General features: G+C 42.8%; 1 protein-coding gene across 2 annotated transcripts; it reads right to left on the bottom strand.

Annotated features, from left to right (window-relative positions):
* Positions 1–15,572: 15,572 nt before the first annotated feature.
* On the bottom strand, positions 15,573–26,566 carry tcf19l (transcription factor 19 (SC1), like). 2 transcript variants are annotated; one of them, XM_039820451.1, is made up of 6 exons: positions 26,378–26,566; positions 24,792–25,792; positions 22,435–22,604; positions 20,064–20,460; positions 18,590–19,097; positions 15,573–17,052 (listed from the first exon to the last, which is right to left on the bottom strand). In XM_039820451.1, exons 2-6 carry the CDS (start codon positions 25,060–25,062, stop codon positions 16,704–16,706), a joined length of 1,695 nt encoding a protein of 564 aa, XP_039676385.1. In that variant the 5' UTR covers positions 25,063–25,792; positions 26,378–26,566; the 3' UTR covers positions 15,573–16,703. The 2 variants fall into 2 exon arrangements, with proteins under 2 accessions (XP_039676385.1, XP_039676386.1); XM_039820452.1 differs by lacking the exon at positions 26,378–26,566 and adding an exon at positions 26,222–26,359.
* Positions 26,567–26,598: the final 32 nt, after the last annotated feature.

Raw genomic sequence — 26,598 nt, forward strand, 5'->3', positions numbered from 1 at the left:
AATATGTTGATCCAACAGGATCGAACACAATAAAGGAAAGGGAAAAAGCCAAAAAGCATAATATGAGCACTAACCATTTTGCAACACAAGTGCATCACAGTGTGAAATGTGTTTTAGCAAGTGAGAATGTGTTTAGAGTTTTGCCAAAAGAGTGATTGATTCGACAAATGGGTTCAGGCCATTGAGCATTTGGTTCAGAGAATGGGGTTTAGTGTTTTAGCAATTCAGCCAAACTGTAAAAGACCTATGATGTGTTACTTCAACACATGATGGACAAACACTGTGGCGGGTTAATGGTAAATACTATTTCCATATGTCTTCCATTATCTGTGAGGCACTGAACACACAGCAGGTTTCTTTATTTACATACCAGGGCTCTTTCATTGCTCTAATTAAAGTTATATATTTACAAGTGACTAAGGACCACTTGTGCTCGTGGTCATAAGATAAGATTTTTTCCCAATTTCACAAAACAGGAAACAGAGGACCGCAAAGGAAGTTTGTTGTTCAATTTGGACATAAAGCATATCAATGCATATCAATGAGCTTTTCTGTCGGAACAGGCCTTCTTCATCCGTTATGATGTATTAAGTTCATCATGCTAACAACCAGTCCTGCTGTGTCTACTGGAAACCAAGTGTAGTTTGTGCTGTCAGTAATGTAAATTTAATTACTTCATGTGCAACAGCGGGTTTTTCCCCAGAGTTGCTCCACAATGTGTGTCTGCAACAGACTGAGTGATGTCTCCCAGAGGTCTCTGAAGGCACCTTTTGAAGCTTGGTTTGGGCTTTACCTCTGACTGTTTCTTGACAGTTGTTTGGCGCCTGGAAATTAAAGCTGAGGAGGACCACAGCTCAGCGTTGGAAGCTGAGAGAACTACCAATCAAGACAAAGCCCCCAAAACATTTTTAATTCAAACTTTGTAATGAAACGTTTATTGTCAGGATTGCCACCAGACACACATTAGATAGAAGAAATGAAATTATAGCTAATAAAACCACAAATTCCTGTGGTAAGAAATTACGTTGAATTTCAAGACAGCTTGGAACTTTTGGAGCTACAGCAGCTATAGCGTCTGTCGCTTTTAGTACAACAGTGTTTAACCTGAGCAATGCTGTCAACTAGAAATTACATTAATGTTCTAATAAACTGTTCTGTGAAATAGGAAACATTATTGCTGCACATATGCATATATATATATATATATATATATATATATATAAAGTTTTTTTTTTATTAAGTGTACAGCTTGTATAACAGTGTAAATGTGCAGTCCACTCAAAATAACTCAACACACAGCCATTAATGTCTAAACCTCTGGCAACAAAAGTGAGTACACCCCTATGTTAAATTCCCATAGAGGCAGGCAGGTTTTTATTTTTAAAGGCCAGTTATTTCATGGATCCAGGATACTATGCATCCTGATAAAGTTCCCTTGGCCTTTGGAGTTAAAATAGCCCCCCCACATCATCACATACCCTTCACCATACCCCCACATCATCACATACCCTTCACCATACCTAGAGATTGGCATGGTTTTATTTCAGTTAACCTATTAGGTAGTTTGATTTGCATTGAGAGATGATTTTATGGAAAGTACCCCATGCCAATCTCTAGAGGGGACAGCACATTTACACTGTTATACAAGCTGTCCACTTAATACTTTACATTGTAGCAAAGTGTAATTTCTTCAGTATTGTCCCATTAAAAGACATAATGAAATATTAACTAAAATGTGAGGGGTGTACTCACTTTTGTGAGATACTGTGTATATATATATATATATATATATACACACACATTATTATTAGTGTGTTGTGAGTGCATAAAAAACTATTATCATGCTTTAGTTGCTATAAGTGGACATTGTATTGGATATAGTGTTATGTTTCTCTCTTCTTAAAATGTATTTGCAATTGTGAATTTGTAGTTTATAAATGTAGGGCTGCACAGGGTTGAACTTGAGAGTCTTCAGATATTTTGTCAGCAGTTGACAAACCACACCAGGTCCATTCAGTAGCTACATGCAGTTTCTCCATTTGTCAAGGAAGTGTAGATGTTCAAACAGTCATTTATTTTCTGGCACTTTACAGACTTCTCATTCATGTTGGTTCAGAAGTTAAGATTAGTTTTTGCCATTTTAGGCCGTTATTCGATAGGACAGCTTAGAGGTGAAGGGGGAGAGAGAGGGGGAATGACACGCAGCAAAGGGCCGCAGGTTGGAATTGAACCTGCAGCCACTGCGGCGAGGACTGAGCCTCTGTACATGGGGCCCACGCTAGACCAGGTGAGCTATCCAGGGGCCCCCATATTTGAAAGTTTAAGCCAACAGCTACTAAATACACCTTGTGTACTTGTCTTAACAAATTTGGCAACATGTTATTGGAGGTCTCGAGGACCTTTTGAGACACTAGGTATATTTTGGAAGGTGTTGGTATCAGTACCAGAAGTGATGAAAGTATAAAAAAAGGGGTTAATTCCAAAAGTGTCTTTAAAAAAAAAAATCAATTTTTATGTGATACTAAGTTATTACAAGCAACTTGGTATCTCATATATGGGATCTGAAATTATAGTGACGAATAGCATGACAACTGTTAACAGAATTACAAAATACAACGCATCACTTCTGAGAAGAAGAGCAGCGAATTATGTGATATGTGACCCACTTTTCCTTTAAAACACCATCACTTCTTTAATTATATTCTACGACATTAATCATTTTTTTGTGAGGCTGCATGTGAAATGGTGGATATCTTGATTTAATGTCCTCTGTTGTTTATCTTTTTCTCTCAACACATGACGGAACTTTACTTTTCATGCCTGTAAAAGAAATTTAAAACTCTGGGGTATCTGGAATGAAGTTCTCGCTCCTCTCCCAACAGAGTCTGATCCGGGCCTATATGTATAATACCATAGCACAAGCTGTAAGACCAATTAATTCAGAGCTTTTTGGGAGCCCTGTCATAGCTTGGGGCCCCCTTAAATCGTAACCCACTTTCAGCTCACTTATAGAGCCGGCGGTGCCAATGCGAAGTCAAAGCGAGGTGATTAATGACGTTATTAAACAGTTTAGAGAGGTTGTGTGTTCTTCTGGCTGGAGCCAATTTAAAGTGATTTGTGAGGTGAAACAATGTAGTGGAATGAAATGGAGCGTGTGTGTGTGTGTGTGTGTGTGTGTGTGTGTGGGTGGGGAAGATGACTTCAGTCTATGTATAACTGTGTGTGGTGTATCTTAGTGGGTGGCTAAGGTTTGTGTGTGTGTGTGTGTGTGTGTGTGTGTGTGTGTGTGTGTGTGTGTGTGTGTGTGTGTGTGTGTGTGTGTGTGTGTGTGTGTGAGAGAGAGAGAGAGAGAGAGAGAGAGAGAGAGAGAGAGAGAGAGAGAGAGAGAGAGAGAGAGAGAGAGAGAGAGAGATGCAAAGGTTAAACTGGGGACAGGTGGAAATAAGCCAGAATCTCATTTCCTGTGAACTGAAGGGGAGAAAGAGTGAAAGAGTGAGAGATGGAGGGAAAAAGAGGAAGTGGGAGTAAGAGAGAGAAAGAAGAATGTCATTAATTGAATTTGGGATGGAGGAAGGAAAAGTAGAATAAAAAAGGTGAACAACAAGACACGGTGAAAGAGAGAAACGGGGGGGGGGGTGGGAAAAAAAAAAAAAAAAAAAAAAAAAAAAAAAAAAAAAAAAAAAGAAAACCACAAAAAAAAAAAAAAAAAAAAAAAAAAAACCACAAGAGGAGAGGAGACAAAGGGAGAAAGGGGACACACCCTAAGAAGAAGGGAGACGAGAAGAGGCTAAAGGAGAGGAGAGGAGGAGAGGTGAAGGAAACAAGAAGAAGAGAGGGGAAGTAGGAGAGGAGATGAGAGGTGAGGGGAACAGAGGAAACAAGGAGATGATTAGAGGCGAAAAGAGAGGAGAAGTGAGAAGGAAAGAGGAAAAAGAAAGGAGATGAAAAGAGAGAAGACGACAAAAGAGGAGAGAAAATGACGAAATGAAAAGGAGGAGAGGGGAAACGAGGAGATGAGGGTCGACTGAAAGAGACAAAAGGGGGAGGAGAGGAGACGGTAAACAAGGAAAGGAAAGGAAAAATGACCACAGAGAGATCATTTTGAACCTCTCCATTGTCATATGTTTTCAAAGGTGGTCTTTGAGGGGGGAAGAAAACAAGGAGAAGAGAGGAGGCAAAAGGAGAGGAAAGAAGAAAGGATAAGAGAGGAGAGCAAAATGTGAAAGAGACAGGCTATTGGGACGGATCGACAGCTGCTCCTGAGATCCTATTAGGGCTCAGTAGAGAGACTGTAACACGCTCACACACACACACCTACACACATAAACATCTCCCACAGATGTGTGTGCATGGTGCAGAAATTCACTCACGACGCACGCACACACATGCCTCATTGCTCTTGAGTCGTGTGTGAACACAAAGGCATGCCTAAACAGGCAACTCACACACATCCACTCATCCACACGTATACCTACACGTAGAAAGAAGCAGCTATGCATACACAGACACATTTGTGTCATGCACGCAAATATTCAGCTTTGCACTATCAAAAGGAGACGCCACATCACCACATCTTTATCAAACACATGAGAAGACAGAGGAGGGAGGCAAACACACACACACACACACACACACACACAAATACAACAACACAGGCATGAACAACAAGAGGAAAACATACAGCTGAACTTGAAGAAACTGCCAGCCATTCAGACACATGGCTGGGTTGGCTCAGTGGGTAGAGAAGGCGCACATATACTTGGAGGTTTATGCCTCAACGCAGAGGTCCAGGGTTCGAATACGACCTGAGATGATTTCCTCCTCTCTCTCTCTCCCCTTTCTCACTTAGCTGTCCTGTCAAATAAAGCCCAAAAATAATCTTAAAAAAAAAGAATTCATTCAGCCAAAACCCACCTCCCCACCGACACCCACTGCTGACTCTACTCACACTCACAATTCAAACTAACCTTGGCTGCCTTCTCTGAGAGGATTAACGGAAACGTATGGCTTCCATTCTGGGTGTAATGTGCAGGGAGTGGCTCTCTGTGTTCATCGTCTGCTGCCTGCTTTCTGTCCTCTGTGGGTGTCCGCTGCACTGTGCCAGGCCGACACTGCCCCCTGCTGGGCCAGTTTGGCATCTGTTTGCTTGTCTGGGGTGGGGGGGGGGGTCCAGTTTTCCATTTTTGGTTTGGTTTGTTTTTGTGGAGGCTGATTCTTAACATTCACGAGCCAAAAGGATTTGACCATTTCAGCCTTGCTTTGTGCATACCGGTATGTATTATTTGATTTGAACACATGCACACTGATGCTGAGCTGCAGCCTCAGGTGTGCGGTTTTGAAAGAAGTTGGAATTTAGGAGGCAAGGAAGATCTAACAGATGATGCAATTGAGTTGCATTGTAGTACTCAATTACACAATTGTACAATACTAGAGAGACACTAAAAGTCTGTATATTTATGACATTTCTTTGCAACAAAAAGAAAAAAAACCTTGTGTCTCTTGTGAGCACCAGCTTTATGGAAATTCAAATAATTTACTCAGATCAGATCAAAAATCTCTACTATAATTAACTTTTTTTTGCAATCAGTGTAGATTTTGCGAAGGAAATCAAATCAATTCTGGATTTAACACATTAGTAGCATCAGTGTCCGTAACACACTAGGTTGTATATTCTGTGTTTGTTTTCATGAAGATTAATCAAGAGTTCAAAATGACCAATCAACCCATAGCCCCAACCCCAAAACTTCTCTTATTATTAATTTAATATTCTGACATTTATGAAGACATCTTTGTAAAATGTTCTAAAAATCACTTCTTCTTTTTTTTATTATTTTCTTTTTATTTACAATTTTGTTTAATTTTGATTGATTTCTAGAGAAAAGATGCTATCTGCCGGCATCAAGCTAATAATTACGTAACTATAAGTGAAGCATTGATAGCCAGGAAATTACAGGATATTAGATTCTAATATTTTTCCACGTATTCCATCCGAGTAACAGACCACTGACATTTCATGCAGCCCAGAATCAAGACCGTAGGCTTGTTGCTGCAGAGCTCTGATGACAAAATGACGAAAAAATTACCCTGCGTCACTAGCGGCACCAGGATTTTGATTGTAGGTGGGCCTCCAGAAAACTGGATGGGCCAGTTAAAATAAGACAAAAAAAACGGGTTCCCCCTGCATACAGACAGCCAGACACTACGTTAACGTTAGCCTAACTTTTAGCCTACTTGCCTTGCTGGTGCGAGGGGGTGGCTACGGGAGGACTTGATGGGGAGAGGGCGGCCGAACAGGATGGTAACTCCTCACTTGTAACCGCGTTACTTAAAATGGCAGGAGTTTACCCCTCTTGCTCCTCGGAGCGTTTCTTGCTGAATTTAAATGAAAATAAGCTGATTTGCTTTGCGTTTCATATTAGCTAATAGCTACACTGTCTGTCTGTCTCGTTGAGCTTGCTTGAAAAGCTTGCGCACAAACGTCATTCATTTCATTGGATCGCTTGCTGGTGAAGATGTAGCCTGTGGGCGGGCTTAATAGTCCACATGTGGGGTAGAAGCCGCTGATTGGCTGAGAAGCTTTCACTCAAAGCTTTCCTCGGGCTGCTTATTGGATGAACTGCTAGAATGAAAATCACTCACTACTCACTATAGTGACTACATGGAAACACTGGTATAAGTGTCTTTTATAGAAATGGAGTATTGTTGTTTCTTCTGGCTTTTATTTCTTTGTATATGTTTTTATTTGTTTTTAAGGTATGTTGTATGTCATGTCTGTGTCTTTTGAATGGACCTTGAGTCTGGAATAAAAACGTTGATTGATTTATTATAGGCCTGGGTCAAAATGGGTTGGCCCAGGCCCACCCGGGCCCAATGGTAGCGCCGCGGGTGCCCTGCGTGCGTGCTTGCGTGCGTGCGTGCGTAGTATGGGTTGTTCCAGTTTTCAGGTCTCTGCTTTCATCTCACTGTGGCCTCCCTTACCACCATCAAGACACGATAGAAACACCCTCACGTATAACTGGAATCCTGTATCTCACACACACACACACACACACACACGCAAGTATGTGTTCACACACACACGCAAGGACACCTTTACTCTCTCCACCTCCGTTTCAAATTAACAGAATCATCTTTTCGCCCTCTCTCTTTCTCATTCCATGCATCATCAGGGGAAAGAAGGTGCCGGCTGTTATTACACAATAGAGCTCTGAGGGGCGTCTTGCAGCCCCCCCCAGTGCCTAAAACAAAACACACAAAAAAAGACAGAGAGAGGAGAGATAGATATGTTGCTATGGAAACAGTTCGGACAAATGTAATTGTCTCCCTCCACCTTTGCAGGTCAAGGCAGCGGGCATTTCAGCTCCATGATCTCTCCGTCTCCTCTATATCTCCCCGCTGGTCTATCAGTGTAGAATAGGTTTCCTGGAGTTCAGAGCTACAATGTGCTGCATGATGTATAGGCTGATTACATAACCTGTGTGTGTGTGTGTGTGTGTGTGTGAGCTATGTGTGTATGTGTTCACATCTTATCTTGCTCTAAAATGAGAAACTGCATTTTTACAACTCTGGAGAAAAAGACAAAGCCTTATTCTTACAGTTTTGGAATGAAACCTTTTATATTTTACTTTTGTCATCCATCCAACACCAGCACAAGCCAAAAATACACTCAAGACCCCTAACATTTTGCACATTTTATTAGGACAAACAAAAGTTTACTGCTTGTTTGTACTTAAGTACTTCAGTGCCTCTCAATGTCTCTTATTGGCTTCAAATATGAATGTATTGTACGTATTTTCTTCAGCATAGCCAGGGGTATTTGAAAATGATTTTTTTTTTATTATGTGAATAATTCCCTTTTAAGATTTATGATGGATTTTATACATGTAGAGTTTACAGCTACAGCTTTAGCACTACAGAAAATTCATCTGTGAACTTTTTGGTGAAACTGACAGAAACTATAAGTTCAGAACAGCTTCATAAGCAATAAATAAGTGAGAAGTGCAACAAAGAAACATTTAGTTAAAGTGACTATATGTAACGCTCAGTTTGTGTTGATTCTAGCGCCCGCTTTGGACAGTGTTCGAACCAAGAGGGTAAGCGTCTGTCAACAACAGCTCCTATGGCGCCATTTTGATGCTAACAAGCACTCACCTGCCGTTTTCCCATTGACTGTTCTCTGCACTGGCTTCCTGTAAAATCTAGGATCGAATTTAAAATCCTCCTGCTGACCTACAAAGCTCTAAATGGTCAAGCACCATCATACTTAGAAGAGCTCCTAGTACTTTATTGTCCTAGTAGAGCACTACGCTCCCAGAATGCAGAGCTACTTGTGGTTCCTAGAGTCTCTAAAAGTAGACTGGGGGCCAGAGCCTTCAGCTATCAGGCTCCGCTCCTGTGGAACCAGCTCCCAATTTGGGTTCGAGGGGCAGACCCCATCACCACATTTAAGAGTAAACTGAAAACCCTCCTCTTTGATAAAGCTTATAGTTAAGGAGTGAGGAGTTGCAGCGTCCGCCTGACCCGGCCCATCTGCTTCTCTTCGTAGTCATCAGTTTTATTTATCATATAATCAATAATATAGCGAGAGTAGAGGGAGGCAGGCCAGTACAGCCCGATCCGGTTGGGAGAGTTCTAGCCCGACCAGGCACCTCTCTCTAAGCTAACCTGCCTCTCTTAGTTATGCTATTATAATTCTAGACTGCCGGGGAAGTTCCTTCCTTCCTATGACACACTGAGCTGCTCTCTCATCTCTACTTGTTTCCTTTTGTATGCATCCTGTCCCAGAAATGCTTGTTACTAACCTAGGTCTGGGGAGTTTACTCCCCGGAGTCCTTATGTTTCTTCTTCGCAGAGCTATGCTCTGCGATTCTCTGCAATTCCGCCGTCCCGTCCTGCTGCGTCCTGCTGCGTCCTGCTGCGCCCTGCTGCGCCCGTAGCGCATCCACCCGTAGCCCTCTGCAGCGCCCTGTTACATCCTTAACGTTGCGCACAGAGTAGTCAGGATCCGGTATAGGAGACTGCACTACTCTGTATGACACAATGTGCCCTGCTATGACATGAACTTCCACAATGACCTTCGAAGTCACTGTTCCATTATCTTTATTGTGACTATTACGCCACTGTTCATCACACCCCCAACCGGCCCGTCAGACACCGCCTACCAAGAGTCTGGGTCTGCCGAGGTTTCTTCCTAAAAGGGAGTTTTTCCTCGCCACTGTCGCAATAGCCGCTGCTAATGCTTGCTCTTGAGGGAATTACTGTAATTGTTGGGGTTTTGGAATTTATAGTGTGGTCTAGACCTACTCTATCTGTAAAGTGTCTCGAGATAACTCTGTTATGATTTGATACTATAAATAAAATTGAAATTGAAAATTGAAATTGACTGCCATTCATTTTGACGTCACTTTGACAGCGAATAACTTTACATCTGAAGCGTTTAAAGACTCTATTTGTCCATTGTTTATTTCTAAAGAAACACGACAATGTATAAAAGGCTCCATTACCTTGTACCTCACGTTATGGCTCCGTAGCAGATGTTTTTGTAAAAATAAGCTAACAATTGTGTCATAACCACGCGACTTACTGTCGCATAGTAGAGGAATTACCGTATAATACAGGAGAAGCTCGCAGGCATTTTCGACTTACATTAGCTGTTTAAGTTTAATTACTAATGTTAACTAGCATTTTAGTTAGCAATAATTAGCCTGTGCCCATGTTATCTCCTTACATATACCTACGTTCTCTGTCTCTGTAAGATTGAGAATGATTGAGATTTCTCTTGGCACAGCTACCAGAAGACTTACAACTTTCAGACACGTTTGCTCACGTCACATTTACGTCGTCTCTCTCAGTTGGAGGCTGCGCAGTAACGCTCAGCGCTCACTGGAAAAGTGCTTCTAATATCCTTCACCGGTCTCCGTCCAGACCAACGGGATCTGTTGGTCCAGTCTATATACTGTCTATGGTTTGAACTATAGCCTACCATGGCCTTTGGTTAGTGCTCTTGCGACTTACAATGGCTTACAAAGATACACAACAGCTACAAGTGTATGCACTATACAGGATTTACCCTATTATACTTTATCGACAGGAATTGATAGGTCAAACAGCAAACAGCCAGCCACAAATAGTCTATAAACAAAGCATCGGGCTGTCTTTGAGGTTTCACACGAACAACGGTTAAAGTTACTCAGGCTACCCAAGAATACCATAATTCCTCCGTTCAATTAGGCCTTAGCGACGCACCCCAAGCTTCCATCCTTAACCGTTTTGCCAGCAGCGTGTTAGCGTTTGAACAACGTGCTGTGTGTCCACTGTGCGTGCAGACTGTTGTTACAGTATTGCCTGAGGCCTCTTGGAGGAGCAACACTTAGGTTTTAGTTCGTGATCTCCCTGCAGGGGAAACGGCCTCTGACACGTACCGTTTGAGCTTCAACTTTACTCTGCAAACAAAAGTGTATTGGGAGTTGCGCCTGGAATTGCCTGCAGCCTGAAACTAGACAACAATAACTCTGCTATTAAAATGTGAAAAGGTGAAGTAAAAAAACATGCAGCTGTTACTTGTATCTATTCTGAATAAAACCAAAGGATGCAGCCGATGGCCAAGTGTGACTTTGCTAAAAATACCATCAGCTATTCCATCAATCAATAGATAATCTCTCTCAAGGACGACACAAGGGTTAACAAACAGCCATGTGTATGGGCTCTTCCAGTCTCTCCAGTGCTGGCTGTTCCAGTTTAACGGAAGAGAGAGGAGCGAGACGGGTTAGGATGCTGACCGGGCCTCTGACGAGCTGTTACCACCACCATCTTCAGCCAGAGAGGACATTATTTCTTCAGCTTCTTCTTGCGTTGTCACCCCAGTGGGAGGTGTGCCAACAGGGCTTGCAGCAGGTGAATCGGTCGTGCTATTAACGTCATCGCTACACAATTTCTTAGTAAAACCAAAAATGAATTAAACTGCCTTGTTTTCTTTTTGCCATGGCTATATGATGCTAACTGCAGAATGGATTTCAAGGACTCTGCGCGCCGATTAATGGCCTCCAACGTTTATATTTTTTCTACGAATCTTTGAGTTAACATGTACTAAACATGAAATGAATTTGCACCGCAGCGCCGCCACGCCTTGATGCTCATGACGAGAATAGCATGTATAGTTATCTTTATTGAAGTGAATTAGGTTTAAATCGCCGTCATGCATGAATGAATTATATTTTTTTGCAATTTTACACATAATAATCCACGATGATCACAATTACACAAAACTGAAATTGCACATCAAAATGACACACTGTTAATATTGTTAGAGCCCCACCCCCCCACAGATTTCCCAAATCACGTTCTCAGGGGAGCCCATGTGGGGAGCCGAGCTCCCCCTAGCTCCCCCTTTCGACTTTGGACAAAAGCGGTAGTGTTTTTTACCACACGTGCTGTCGCAAAGCTCTTTTCTTTACGGTGCTGTATTGCCCACTGTAGATGACCAGAGCCTGTCTACGGAGAGCCTGTTCACTCCCTATCTCACTCCCTATTAGCCCCATTGTACCAACCCGGAATTTTCCCGAGAGTGGAAGTTCTCCCCTTATTAGACATTCTCTGAGATTACCGAGTTACCGGGAGGTCTTATAGTCGCAATGAATATTTTGCTCAGACAGAAAATCATTCATTTACAATAAGAAAATAAGTTACAGGTGCATTGTTGCATTTCTAGTGTTGCATACGGTAACTCAGCCTACTTTGGATGTATCGTGAGCTAAACCCAAGGCCACTTTAGACAAGTAACGTTACAGGGGGACAAGGGAAAAGAAAATAGTAAGCCAACACAAACGCGGACTAAAAGGAATGGAAGGGGGATATAATTTAATGTTGGCTACTGGCTTACAACCAAATCGCGCATTGTAAAGTTATTTTATGAATATAATAGATATACGTACCTGAGGGCCAATTTGGGGTCAGTGTTAAATCATTTACAATCCATTAATTGTCTCCCTCTGTTGGAAGCCCGACCGAGTGTGACTCTGCTTTTTCACCAGTCGTGTGTGACTTTCCCTTTCAGCTTTCAGTTGTTCCTTGATTAATTTCCTTCTTTTCTGTGATGGTCCTGCCCCAGTAACTGCTTCTAAAAAGTAAAATACAATTAGGCCTATATAAAGAAATATCCTGCTACCTTTTACGTAGCTGGATACTCAAACGCAGGCTTTTCCGGTGTTACAAAGAAATCTGTGACCCGTCAGAACGTCTACCTGCCGTAAATCATTTTGGAACTTTGCGGAAAAATCGGACCTGGGCAAAGGAATTATTGAAAACTATATTAAAATAGCGTTCTTTTCACTGTTAGTCTTGTTTACTGTTACAGGTCATTTATGATCATCAGATGGGAAATTAAACAGTTTCAGAAACATTAAAAAGTCACATATAGTCACTTTAAATAACTTTTACATGACCATGTGTCTAACCTGTCAGACTCCACAGGGGGTCGGTGTGAACTCCTGCAGTGAAATCCTTTCAGCCTCTTCCCCGTCTGTGGTTTCGGTTTGCGCGCTTCTGCGCCAAAACAACTCACGCCGAGTTACCGCCATGCGTCATTTTTCTCGTAAGTATCACAGGCAGGCTGACTGATAACACACACCAGTCGGTTTATGTGCAAACCTCACAGAAATGCTGTGAGAAGTAATTCTGTGATTAAATGTGGATTCACGCATGGAGAACCCAGATAAGACGGTAATGGAGAAAAAAAAGATGCAAGATAATGGGCTGCAATGATGAGGATGCTCTCTTTGCTTGTTGACTCACACTCTGCTGTGATCATGCCAAAGAAAACAATGAATAATAATAACAACCAGATATTATTATATATATCACATCTCTGTCTGGGATCAGCCTCTTTTTTTTTTTAAAGACCCGAGGAAAACAAAATGTAAATTTCTAATATCAAAGTTTCATCAATCCTGACTTGAGCTGGATGCATAAGAAGAATCCATAATAACTTAAATGTGTTTTTTTTTTTTTTTTAAGATCAGTCTATTTGGGTACAACAGAAGGAGAAAAAAAAAAAAAGTAGAGCAGATAAAGAAGATAAAACATACAATGTAAAGATAGGTTTTTCTGAATATTCTTTATTTCTTCCCTGATAACTTTTGGAGCTGATGGCATCTCAGAGAATTTTGACAATTGGTTTTAATTCTGTACAAGCCTGCAAAACCAACAAAGAGTTTCTGCATTTCAATGTGATAATTAAAGTGAAAGCAGTGTGAAGAAAAAAAGAAAAAGTCCTGTTAACTTCTGCTTCAGAGCTCGGGGAGAGACCGACTGATGAAACGTGCGCCGATTTACAAAGCAATCCCTTTGGGTCAACGTCCTTTTGGAACTCATCACCTGAGGTGCTTCCACCTTAGAGTTTGTGTTATTTAAGGATTTAACAGTAAACAGAATAATCAACAGTGTAAAAATGTCAACGCTGGAGCGTGCTGTACATTCAGCAGATGGCACACATGGAATACTGACACAATGAGGCTGCCACGACCGTTTTAACGATCCAAAGTATTTACCACAAACTTGATATAATATTACTAAGTTGTTTGTCTTCGAGGCGATGCAAATGGGAAATGTTGCAGAGCTGCAAAGAGCTCGTTAGTGATGTGGTTAGCGATATGTAAGGCTGATTTGTCAAATAGACTTGTGTGATCAACAGATGACTAGTTTAAATGTCAGAAAGTCAGAAAATAAAAAAGGCCCATTTCAATTATCCACAGCCTCAGGTGACACCTTCAAATCGCTTGTTTTGACAGACAACCCGTTTAAAACCCCCCAAAAAGATTACGTTTACAACAATATGAGAAAGAGAAGCAGCACATTCTCCAGCCTGCATAGTTGTGGCCATTTTGCTTGATAAATTACTTAAAATGATTAATCGATTATCGATATAGTCTGCGATTAGTTTTCTGGCCGATCTGTGAATTGACCAGCTCGGCTGTCGACCGCAGGTTAAGAAAGCTGTGCAGCGCTTCCAAATGTTGACCGTCTCAGATCTTAAAAAAGGCACCAACAGCAGGGAGACGCGTTGAATGAGCTTCTTTGTAGTAGTGATCAGAGTACTTTGCACTGAATACTGATATTTCTCCGTTTGATATCGCAGAGGGGGTTTCGCTCGCTTTTTTGGGGTTCTTACAGTTTGTCACACTGCTAATTAAAAAGCAACGCTCTCAGCTGCATTTCATGTGTCAGCACATTTCTAAGTGTAGTTAAGGGAAAACATCAGTATTTCAAGGATCGTTAAAATGGTTTGGCAGGCCACATGAAAGCAAAAAAAAACAAAACAAAAAAACAAAAAAAAACACCGGTGCACGATGAGGAGCGTGAACACAGCAATGTAACACTGAATGACAAAGAGAGATGTGGTGAAGATGGCACATTTCTGTGTGAGGGAAGCTCGGAAAGACATAAAAAACAGGTATTTAAATATCTTTAGAGCTCAAAATCAAAAAGACAAAAATAATATGCAACGCTGACGTCTTTACTGGCAGATGAAACATACAAAAGCAAAATATAACTGACTGAAGACCAACAGAGAAAACCTTTTTTTTTCTTTTTACATTTGAGTAACCACTGCTCAAGAGGACCAAACAGGCCCTTCAAATCTTTTTACAGTATGAGGCTATTATTATAAGTCATATATATATAGATATATATATTTTTGATATTGCATTACTGCAGCGAGGTGATGTAACCTCACATTATTAAAAAAAAAATGTTGGTTATTATCATAGTAATATGTTGTCGAAACCACAGTGTCAATGAAAGTATTTTAAGTGAAACGAGTAACACTACATTTATTGTTTCCATTAAACACAAGTTTATGGATCTCACAAAACACCACTTTTTTTTATTTATTTAATTTTGGGATTTTCAAATGAATCCAGTGAATTTGGAAAATCAACCGACCCCAAACCAGGTATTAGATATTGTTTTGCTCAACTCTGCTCTCTCCTTCCAGGCTCCGTCCTGCTGAGCAGACGGCAGCGAAGTAGCACGAGAGTCACTGTAATCAGGCGTCCAGGAAGCCAAAAGCCAAAGGAGAAAATCAGCTTTGACTGTGCTGTAACCCATCATTAGTCTTAATTCGGCCTTTAACAAGTTAAAAAAATTACATTTGAGGTTGTTTTTTTCCTCTTATTTTATTGCTCAAGAATCAAGTTTTCTACTTTTTCCTCCCACTTCAAAAAAACTGCAGGACTGCCAAAGTGGTATGATCAAAGCAAAATAAGCCTTTTTTACACCACCACTATCTGAATAGCTCTGAATCAGAACTATTATACAAGTTATACAAGTGGTATACTTCTCCCAAACTTTTAAAAAGAGTTTGTTGTGTTTAAAAAATAAATATTAAATTATAAAAAAAAATTTTTTTTTTTTTTTTTTTTTTTTTTTTTTTTTTTTTTTAGCAGGAAGGGGGGGAAGATATTTTATAAAAATTTTTTTTTGTGGGGGAGGGGGGGGGGGGGGGAAAATGGGGGGTGTGTGGTGGGGGTTTTTTTTTTTTTTGTTATTTTTTTTTTTTTTTTTTTTTTTTTAAAAAGAAAAAGAAAAAGAAAGGTGGAGATAAAGATAAGATCTTAAAAGCATCCGCTACTTAACCCACCAGTCAGAGACGAGGATTTTCTGAATTCTGTTTCTCCCGTTACATCAGCGGATGAGATTTCATGACATTTCACTGGTAAGGAGTCCTCTCAAAGCGGCCGCGGCAGCAGCAGCCACGCCGTCAGCCTGCACTCAGACGTCTTATCACGACAGTCCCACTGCACTCATCGGATTATCATCCCTCAAGCGCCTCTCATCAGCAGCGACGATGGAAGCCTGGTGACACATTTCCTGGCGTTCAATTGTCTTGGAACATCACACGCCCACTCCTAGACAGCTGCTGCCGCCGCCACACAGGCACACGAGCTGCACTGAAACAATTCATTCAATTTCGAGGTGAGAAGACGCCAGCCCGGCGCTGTCTTATTTTGAGAGGAAGGGTGTTGAGGCTTTGTTGGCCATGCAAACCACATCATGTTCACTGAAGGTTCCATTCTGCCCCGACAAATTGGCCCAGTGGCTAAAAAGAGTGACGGCGGCTGCACCGAGACATCCGAGAAAGTTGAAGTGCCTTTTATAGACTCGTGCTGCGGCAGCCCGATCGGAGCCATTTCATTAAATCTTCCTGAATGTTGCCAGTCTCGTGGTCAGCGACCGCCACCGTGGGGGGCGGGGGGCGCAGAGCGTAGTCGGGGAAACATTTCATCACGTTTTCCCGCCCTGGCCGCACCTCTCCAGGCAGTCACAGCCGTAAACAAAAATCCAACCGGAGACATTTCATTACAGGTTCGCCTCCTTCTCCCAAAAGCCTGAAACAGGGGTGGGCGAGCGGTTTATGAAGCAGCGGTGTGACTGTTGGGAAGATCAGGATGTAAAAAAAAATAAAATAATAATAATCAAAGAAAATTCTTTTCCTGCCCTCGCCAGCTGCTGACAGGGGGGAGAGAAAAGCTGTGCACGGTCCGTGGCCATTAGAAGAAGAAGGAGCATCTTCACAGAAACAGGTCTGTTGATTTTGCACGAGTGGGGCTGAATGAAAATAAACATTTAAGGGGGGGGGGGAAATTGTGGGAACTTTCTAGTCTTGAAAGCATTACGTTTCCTTGTCACAAACTTGGGTCTCTCTCGTCTCAGCAACATCCGCAGTGGAAGTCGGCGTTGGGGTCCTTCAGGAGCTTCTTGCGGTCGACGTGCAGACAGTCCAAGTGGTACCAGGCGTCGCACACGTCGCACTGGATCCACTGCACCGTGTCCTGCTGGGGCAGCCGGCAGCGCGGCGCCGCGCACGGCTCCACCGCCCCGCCCGTCGCCCCGCCCTCCTCCTCCTCCTCGTCGTCGTCATCTTCGTCAGAGGAGGAGGACGACGAGGAGCCGGAGGAGGAGGAGGCGGAGGAGGTGGAAGAGGAGGACGAGGAGGATGGCGAGGGCAGGGAAGGCCGGGGGGGCAGCGGGTGTTTCCTGGGGCGGCCTCGCCGCTTACTGCGAGGAGAAAAGAAAGAAAGAAAGACGGAAAGAATGAAGGAGGAGGAGGAGGAGGACGACCGTGGGGTCAGCAAAAAAGGAAGGGACAAGCTTGTGTTTAAGGATGTTCTAGCATGTTTACGTTCATCACATTTGCTACAGATTCACTTTTATAAATAGATTAAAAGGTCTTTGTTTGATACACTTTTTGCTCCTTTGTATTTAATTGGACAATAAAATGTGAACTAAATTTTAAATTGAATGGCTTACTTTGTGTCCTGTTACATTCTGTTCTATCAATAATTAGTTCACAATTTACCTAATTATTAACAGACAGATTAATAGATAGATTTGACACCTGTGACTTTCATTTATTAGCATAACTCAGTGTTTCCCACAGATTATAAACCTGTGTGTGTGTGTGTGTGTGTGTGTGTGTGTGTGTGTGTGTGTGTGTGTGTGTGTGTGTGTGTGTGTGTGTGTGTGTGTGTGGGGCTGTTGGATGCAGTCCTCCTCTCCTACTTCAATGCCTAACAAATCTCTCTCTCCCTGACCCTGTCTTTAACCGGTTGAAGCCTGAAAATGTTGTAAACAAATTAATAACCTAACTAATTCCACTGGTCAGACTGTTGAGCTCTGTTTCAGACTGATAGCTCCGGTTCAGGCTGGTCCTCATCCTCAACACGGGCCTTTTTCAGTCGCGGAAAATACTTTTAAATGTTTTCATCTGGATTGAAGCAGCAAACATTCAGTGTAAGAGTAAAACATGACATAACATTATTTCTAATATGTTTATTTGATTCACAGCTGCTACATATAGGCCTAGTGTTTTGTCCTCGACAACCCAACTGCATTTTACCGCAAACTTGCGACTAGTTAACTTTCTAAAGCGGGCGCAATCGCTTGTTTTCTAAGAGTCAGGTCGGTGATGGTGAATGTGTGATTGTGTAAAGGTGTTCACGAGATAGATACCAACCTTTCGTGAACTTATGAATTTCGCCAGCCGTCTTCTCTCCTTTATGGAGACAGACGCTGTGTGCACGGTGAGAGGAGCCCTGTGTGTGTGTGTGTGTGTGTGTGTGTGTGTGTGTGTGTGTGTGTGTGTGTGTGTGGCGAGACACAAGTGACAGAGAGACGGCGGAGAGCAGGGAAAGGAAATGGAGCGGAACATGGTTTTAAATAGCGGTTAAAAAAAATAAAATAAATAAAAAACGCATTGTGCGGCGGCCGGGCGTTGATAGTGAGGCGGACCGCCACACATTACTCTATGTGTGGGAAACACTGCATCATGAAAGCTTCCTGAAAATGTAAAGCTCCTTTGGTGTAAGGTTTAAAAAAAAAAAAAAAAAAAAAAATAAACCTCTAGAGTGTGTGTGTGTGTGTGTGTGTGTGTGTGTGTGTGTGTGTGTGTGTGTGTGTGTGTGTGTGTGTGTGTGTGTGTGTGTGTGGAGGTAGGACAAAGAAAGAAGAGAGGTTATCCCTTTTATGGTTAAAAAGGGGGCCCTTGGTTGGTAGCAAAGAGACAGATTTCTGCAAAGCTCCATAAACATCTCACCTTGTCGGATGGTGAAATCGGTTGAACTGCACCCTGCCTCTCTCCTCTGTGCGGATCCTCACTGACGGCGAGGCCAGACTGTAGTTCTCCCCTCCGACGACCAGAGGGGAGAAAACCGGAGAGCTGTGAGCCCTCCGCCTGCCTCTCTGCGCCGTCGGAGAACTGTGGGCGGGTTTCTGTTGGCGGAAAGCTGCGATGTTGGTGTGCACCGTCGTCTGGACCCGGTGCATCGTCTGCACTTCCTGCTTGCGGACCGCGGGGTTGGCGAGCGACGCCTGCAGGAGGTGGTGGTTGAGTCGGCTGTTGGTCATGGCGCCGTGGAAGCTGCCGATGGTCCGGATGCCGACGGGGAAGGGCTTGGCCTCCAGCGGCCGCCGGATGTCGCTGTGGCTCTTGGGCTGCAGCGGCAGAGGAGGGGGGGGGCTGACGCTCTCCGACTCGGATTTGTAGAGCCGCCGCCTCTTCTTCCCCCTTGACCTCGGTCCGTCGTCAACAACTCCTGCCGGAGCTGAACAACATCGAAAAGGAGAATATTGGAACAGGAGCGGCGACAGACACCCGTTTCCGGTGAAATTCACTTTTCCAGCACATGTTTAGGAGCAGGTATGTGTCTGAACTGCCAAATAGCTAACCAGAACTTTTGACTTTGAAGTAGTGCTGTCAAACGATTAAAATATTTCAATCGCGATTAATGTCATAGTTAACTCGCACATTTTTATCTATTCTAAATGTCCCTTGATTTATTTTTGTCCCATTATTTTTTCTCTCATTTTAATTTTCTTATCAACATGGAACATCGGCTTGCTTTGTGCTTTTGTCGCCTGGCTTTGACGAGGGGGCGGAGAATTGGCATCAGCTGTGTGCTCGGCCATCAGGTGGTATTTCAGACTGGACGTGCTGCGATGATAGCTCAGTTCACAACGACAAAACACACAGATCACTTTGGTCTGGTCAATGGAACCATTTGGCAACAAGTAAACCTTCCATTCAGAATCTCATTGGCATCCATTTCGGCATCTCGCGCTCGCCATCCACTCAAAACGTAACGTTAGCCTGCTACTCTTTGGGCGGCTCGCAAGCCCAAACAAGTGTTTTCGGTCTAGCTAGATCCGGTGTGGTGTTGTGGTTTTTCTAACGTTACTAGTTGTTGCAACAGCATGTGATAAAACCTAAAGTTTGCTAGGCCAAAAAGAACGTTAATCTTGCGATAAAAAAAAAAAAGTATGCCGTTAAAATGGGTTTGCGTTAACGCCGTTAAGAAAGCGTTTAACTGACAGCACGACTTTAAAGATGTCAACATTTGCCACGTCAAGGTTTTTGCTTCAGAGAGTTTCTCGATCTGAATAAAAACTAATCCTATACGCGCCTTCAATAACTGACCTGGGTTTAGTGTTAAAAAACACATTTCCTTATAAAAAAATCTGGCGCCTCCAATGTTTGCAGAAAGCTCAGTGAGTCTCACGCTGGGCCTCACCTGCTCGACTTCTGGGTTCGTCCGAGCTGTCGTCCTCGAGGAGCACCGTGTGCGCCGACTTCCTCCTGCTCCTCGACGTCGGCTGGTGGAACTTTGTCGAAGGCACCAAGGCTGCGGAGGAGGAGAAGGATGGCGGCGTGGAGGGCGGGAGCAGAGAGGTTAAGGCCACAGTCAGAGGCGGCGAGGAGGAGGAGCCGGGGTCCGAGGCGGTGCCCTCGTGGCTGTGGCTCCTCTGGAAGGTCCAGGCGCTGCCCTTCATCTTACTCAGGCTGCCGATGGAGTTGAGGATGACGGTGGCCCGGTTGATGGGCAGATTAGACCGGTCCATGTTGGCGGCCGCCTTGCGGTCCAGGTTAGTTCTGATCCGGTTCTTTAAGTCGGAGGAGAAGGTGCCCGCCTAGGAGACAAGGGTATAAGTATATAAATTAGAATTTTATGCAAAACGTAAATATCCTTTAGATGAATGTATCATTTCTTTGGCTGTTTTTTTCCCCCCCTTCTTTTTAAACGTCACAGCAAATTTTAATATACATTTTCTAATTCTACACGTGAATGAGCATGTTTTAGTTAAAGTACAAAATATGAGAGCACCGGATTCCATCTTTGAAATGGAACAGAAAGTCGACCTTTTCTTCCCTAACAATTTTGTCCACGACATATTAAATATTCATGTTCCTCCAGGACTCCTTCACCAAAAGTCTCATTGTCACAATGCCTGCACACACCCATGTGTGAAGCCTGAGTGGGAGGGAAATTAAAGGAAAAGGATGGCATCATTCTATCTTTTTCTCATCAATCAATCCCATTAAAAAGACCAAAACCTCAATTCTTTCCTACCCAGGCACACGGCCAGTCCATTTGTTTCTACTGAAGACGTAGATCTTTTAAAACTGCTCACAAATATAAATATTTTCTCTTAATAAAAAAAATCAATAAAAAAAAACAAGAAAAAAGGGCATAATAATTTCCTTAAACCCCTGGTTACTGTTTTTAGCCAACATTACTCAAGTAATAGTGCATTTGTTGGGGACCATTTGTTGCAGGATTAATACTCGTTTAGTACTTAAAGTGCTCATATTATGCTCATTTTCAGGTTCATAATTGTATTCAGAGGTTCCAGAATAGGTTTACATGGTTTAATTTTCAAAAAAAAAAAAAACACCATATTTTTGTTGTACTGCACATTGTTGTGCTCCTCTTTTCACCCTGTGTGTTGAGCTCTCTGTTTTAGCTACAGAGTGAGACCTCTCACTTCTGTACCATCTTTGGTGGGAGTCGCACATGTGCATTACCTAGGTCAGCACTACTAGCCAGTCAGAAGCAGAGTATGAGGGAGTGCCATGCTAGCAGCTAGGCGAGCATTATAACGTGTGTTACAAAGTGACGTACGCTCGTCTCTGAAGTAAAGGCTGGACTACAATAGAGCTGTTTGGAGCAGTTTGTGATAGAGGTGTTGAAATTAATCAAATAATCGATGCATCGAATCGTGGACATGGACGATGCTGCATCAATAATCGGCAGGCTCAAAATAGATTATTTCTGTTTATAATTTAATGTAGGCCTAACATCATCTGTTCACATATTCCGTTACGTTTTGCACATTCAGGGAGTGCCATGTGCTCAGTGCTGTAGTTTTATGTATCCAGTTTATTTAGTATTAGAGCACTGCAGAATGTTTTGTTTTTGAAGCTTCAAAAGCTATGAATTAAATATCCTACATGGCTTTAATAGAAAAATGTATTTGACGCATCGTGATATCGAATCAAATTGAATCGCTGACATGATAATCGTAATCGCATCGGGAGATCAGTGAAGATTCACACCTCTAGTTTGTGAACAGTGTTTTCTGTTGGAGATGGTAAGTCCCTTTGGGGTGGACTTTGGCCGTTTTCACTTTATAAACCTATAATGTGCACAAACAAGATATATAACACAATAAAGGAAAGGGAAAAAGCCAAAAGGCATAATATGAGCACTTTAAGTGGTATTTACGGCAGCGAGATAAACCATAATATGTGCAATCAACTAAAATCTTAGAGGATTAACACATTTCAATTGCTTGTAATCAGCTTGCGTAGCATGCAAGTTTGTTAATAATGAATTGTAATTAATTTATGACCTTAGGTGGACTATGTGACCGTTTGTCATCGTGGTAATATTGGAATATAGTTATACTGACTGATCCTAACCTTGCGACAGCAGAAAAAGTCCAGACTTTTTTTTAACTTAGTGAGATACACAGACCGGCGACAGAAGAGTGCAATCTATAGACTTTATCTGTGTTTGTTGCAGTACATGAAGCATCATTGTAAGTCTGTGTGGTTGAACTGAAACTGCACAGAATCTGTCCTTAGCAATGACAACAAATTACCTTTGGAATTGTGATGGCATCGAAGTCTAGCGGACGAACTTTGACCTTCTGGAAGAGGAAGTAGAACTCGGGGCTCCCTGGAGCCGACTGGCCACCGAAGGTCAGCGTGTCGCCATCTGAGAGCTCCCACTGGATGCCAGGCTGGAGGCGGACCTCATTGACCCAGGTGCCTAGCAACACAAGAGCAATACATGAAATATACAGCTGGCACTGAATTTTGTTCCTTGGAGACTCTCATTCGGCCACACTGGCACGATCGGCCCAAATAAGCAACAGTCTGGGGGGCGATGTTACCTGGTGCCAGATCATCACAAAAACCTATTAATATATGAACATTTGACAAACAAGAGCGAATAAACCAAGCGAGCTGAGTCTCAAAATCGGTCATTTGTTGACTTATCAATGTGTTTACAGCTTCCAGAGCTGCGGGGAAATCTAAAAAGGTTTGTGAAACAGACCCAGAATAGAGGAGCTGGAAGGCTACAAGGCAATCACATGGCCACGGCAGCACAGCACAAAATGAGAAATGCACAGTGAATACTGAGATGTAATTTTAATAGCAGAAATGAAAAATTAGTGTAACAGACTGTGAAATTACTTGAAAAATTAGGTAGTAAGAGCACACTTTAGATTCAGAGCCTGTCAGACACAGTCAATCGGCCTTAAGCGAAGACACAACTCTCCTTTCAATCTCGTCCTCACCTCGTACCTGTGCTCTTCAGGTTTCACTAAAGACTATGAGCAGTCTGAGGCAGGAAGATATCACGGACTATTTTACACAAGGCAACTAATGATTTCCCTAACTAATATATTGACTGTCGAAAACAGGCTTGCAATACACTAGAGGAAACCCTGCATGAATCTTGCTGCTGTGGCCTTCACAATTACCTGAATTCAACCCAACGGAGCACCTATGGGAGATTTTAAACAGATGTGTTCGACAGTACTGTCCAACAACCAAATGAGGGAATAGGTTTTGAAAGAATGACGTTCATCCCTCCAGAGCAGATTCACAGACTCGAGGAATTTATCACAAGGACCATTGAAGCTTCTCAGGAGGCCCAAACACCTCTCTATTCACTATTTTATTTGGTTTTCCTTTCATTTTTCACCCATCTGTAGGGTTAAATACATTAGAATTTCTATATAACCCATTTGGAGCTGGTATCATGATTTATGCTTCAATTCACACAGAACATAAAAGGTAACAGCCAATGATCGCGTCATCACTATCAAACTCTGACTTTGACATAAGAAAATCTCGGTGGGAGTATTACAGGCTTCTCAATAGGCTGTACATTCTGCAGCTCGAAACCATTTAGATAAAATAAGTCCTGGTGGGAGAGTATAATTGAAAGAGTTTTGAAAGTTGAGGTTTCAGAGGCGCATTTAGCTCCTAATGTGAGTTTGTGTGCATCTGAGGCTTCACCTGGTCTGTAGCGTCTACAGCTGTGTTTTGGCAGTTAATAGCCGTGTATGTGTTGGTTTGTGGGGCTCAGCTGCTGTCAGGCTGCAGGTGTTGTAATTCAGCAGAAGACAGCAAGTGTGTGTGTGTGTGTGTGTGTGTGTGTGTATCCCTCCCTCACATCAAATATTGTGTGAGATTGTGTGTATCACATGTCCACAATATTTAGTATCTGTATTCCTGTCAATTTAAAATGTGTGTGGGCTCAGTTTTGCTTTAAATCTGCATTTTATTTCTCTCACACAAAAAAATGGCCATGTTCATCGGTGTCTTTCCAAACACTAAATTAAAGTGCGTGTGAGCAGCGTTTCTGATAATGGATTTCCCCGTAGAAGTATTGATATTTCCTGTAAGAGGGTAACTTTGCCTCTTTCTCTCTTCCACAATGACTGTAGAGTGGTTAGGGGGTGTGTGTGTGTGTGTGTGTGTGTGTGTGTGTGTGTGTGTGTGTGTGTGTGTGTGTGTGTGTGTGTGTGTGTGTGTGTGTGTGTGTGTGTTAGAGCTGGGCAATATATCGATATTATATCAATATTGTGATATGAGACTAGATATCGTCTCAGATTTTGGATATCGTAATATTGTTATATGGCATAAGTGTTGTCTTTTCCTGGTTTTAAAGGCTGCATTACAGTAAAGTGATGTCATTTTTGGAACTTACCAGACTGTTGTAACTGTTCTATTAATTGCCTTTACCCACTTAGTCATTATATCCACATTACTGATGATTATTTATCTTAAATCTCATTGTGTTAATATTTTGTGAAAGCACCAATAGTCAACACTACAATATCGTTGCAGTATCGATATCAAGGTATTTGGTCAAAAATATTGTGATATTTGATTTTCTCCATATCGCCCAGCCCTAGTGTGTGTGTGTGTGTCAGCCTCTCACCATGACTGCTCCTGTCCTTGATGTGGACACTCCAGCCCTCCTCCTGCGGCGCCGCGTCACCGTCGCCTGCCTCCCTCTCCGCATGCAGCTCGGCGTGGATCCGTGACACAGACGACGAGTCCAGCGTGACGTCACACAGCTCCGCCGCCCGGCCCAGTCGGAACACAGACTGGCTCTGCACCGGCCTGAACGTGTACAGGTCCCGCGCCGAGTCGGAGGCCGACGAACCGATGCGAAGCAACTGGAAGCATGGCTGCACCCCGGACAGCATGACTGAAGGGTTTGATTGTCTGCCACCGCTAAGCCCTCACCTGCAGCCCACCCAGAGGCCAGACCGTATCTGTGACAGGCCCCTGAGTTACAGGAGGCTGCGATGCATTTTGGGATACAATTCTTTGCTAGCGGACAGAGGTTAAATGGAAGCCATTTGCCTAGACAGTGCTGACTGCTTACATAAAGCTAAACTGTTCTAAACATAGGCCTGAGAGTGTGTTGGTAACTGGCATGTGCAGCAACAGGTGTTTGCATTAGTATGGAAAGCTGATGACCCTTTGTGCACTGCTGTGAATACATGAATAAATAATGAGGATATGAAGCACTGTATAAGCTGGCGAAGTGTGGAAATTAGCTTCTGCACTCGGTTATGAGCTCAATCCTCCATAGAGTAGAGGCAATAAGAAGATGGATTTGAGAATAAAGAGCTTCAGTAATGTAGACAGCCTGTGTGTTACAGTGCTGCTAAATCGAAAGGTGCAGTAAACATTGAAACCGTGGCGAAGCAAACCTGCCAAAAGACTTGACAGCCGTGACTTTTAGCCGGAGTTCTGACATCTAATATTGAGGTTTGAACAGTTGTCACCTGAGCATGTGTGTGGGAGTGTATGTGTGTGTGTGTGGGGAGTGTGTGTGTGTGTGATAGAGATTAAAATCCCAGGCTCCTGACATCAGCCGTCTCACAGGTGGGAAGCCTGACAGGGTGGAACGGTTGAGGTCTGCCTGATCTGAAAGAAACCAAACGAAAAATCCTTCAAATAAAAATAAATAAATTTTTCTTAATCGCTTTACTTAGGGTCTGAAAAACAGCTCAGCCTTTATAAATGTAATCTACTTGACACTTCAGACGACACGAAAGCACAAAACCACGTCTCATTACGAGCTCGCGTAAAATTAATATAATGTCACAATAAAGCAGAAACATACAGATGCTAAAAACTACAACAGAACTTCAAAACTGTCAACTTCACTAAGAACTTGGCTGGCTGGCTGCAGTGCGCACCGCATGCCGTGCATCAGCTGCATATACAGACATATCATGGGATCACCGCACAAAGCCAGACAATAACCCATACAACTGAATGGCTTGTCATGTAAAAACTCGTTTTAGCAACACTAACTGCATATATGCGCATGTAATCTACTTATTTACTTACATGTGCATGAATTGACGTTGAAATAAGATTTTTTCTTTTTTAAAAGAGCAATGGAATATCGCGGTGTGGCTTTTTAGCTTGTCAGACAGAAACAGGATTAAGCTAGCTGACGTTAGTTCCTTGTAGGACAGAATGAAAGTCAAAGCTGCCACTTACAACAATGACACGCCGACTTTATGCGAATTATTCCTCAAACTGCCGCCAATGAAACGGCGTCGACAGCTCCACCAGCGGGTTCAGCAACTACACTTCTAACAAAACGCACTGTTTCTGCAGGATTTTATCGCCATTTGTTCAGCCAGGCGTCGGTGCAGCTTTTCAGCCTTCTTTCCTGGAGGAAGTCCTTTGAAATTTGGCGCGTCAGTCCTGGGGCTTCC

This window comes from Perca fluviatilis, chromosome 13 (genome assembly GCF_010015445.1).
Source record: "Perca fluviatilis chromosome 13, GENO_Pfluv_1.0, whole genome shotgun sequence".
Taxonomy (NCBI): domain Eukaryota; kingdom Metazoa; phylum Chordata; class Actinopteri; order Perciformes; family Percidae; genus Perca; species Perca fluviatilis.

Bases quoted from the DNA above. Each gene is read 5' to 3' on its own strand.
- tcf19l (XM_039820451.1), bottom strand. From the start codon at position 25,062: ATGCTGTCCGGGGTGCAGCCATGCTTCCAGTTGCTTCGCATCGGTTCG. The intron at 22,605-24,791 runs GTGAGAGGCTGA...TTGTGTTGCTAG, and splicing joins CAAGGACAGGAGCAGTCATG to GCACCTGGGTCAATGAGGTC. The intron at 19,098-20,063 runs GTGAGGCCCAGC...GATGTTGTTCAG, and splicing joins CGAACCCAGAAGTCGAGCAG to CTCCGGCAGGAGTTGTTGAC.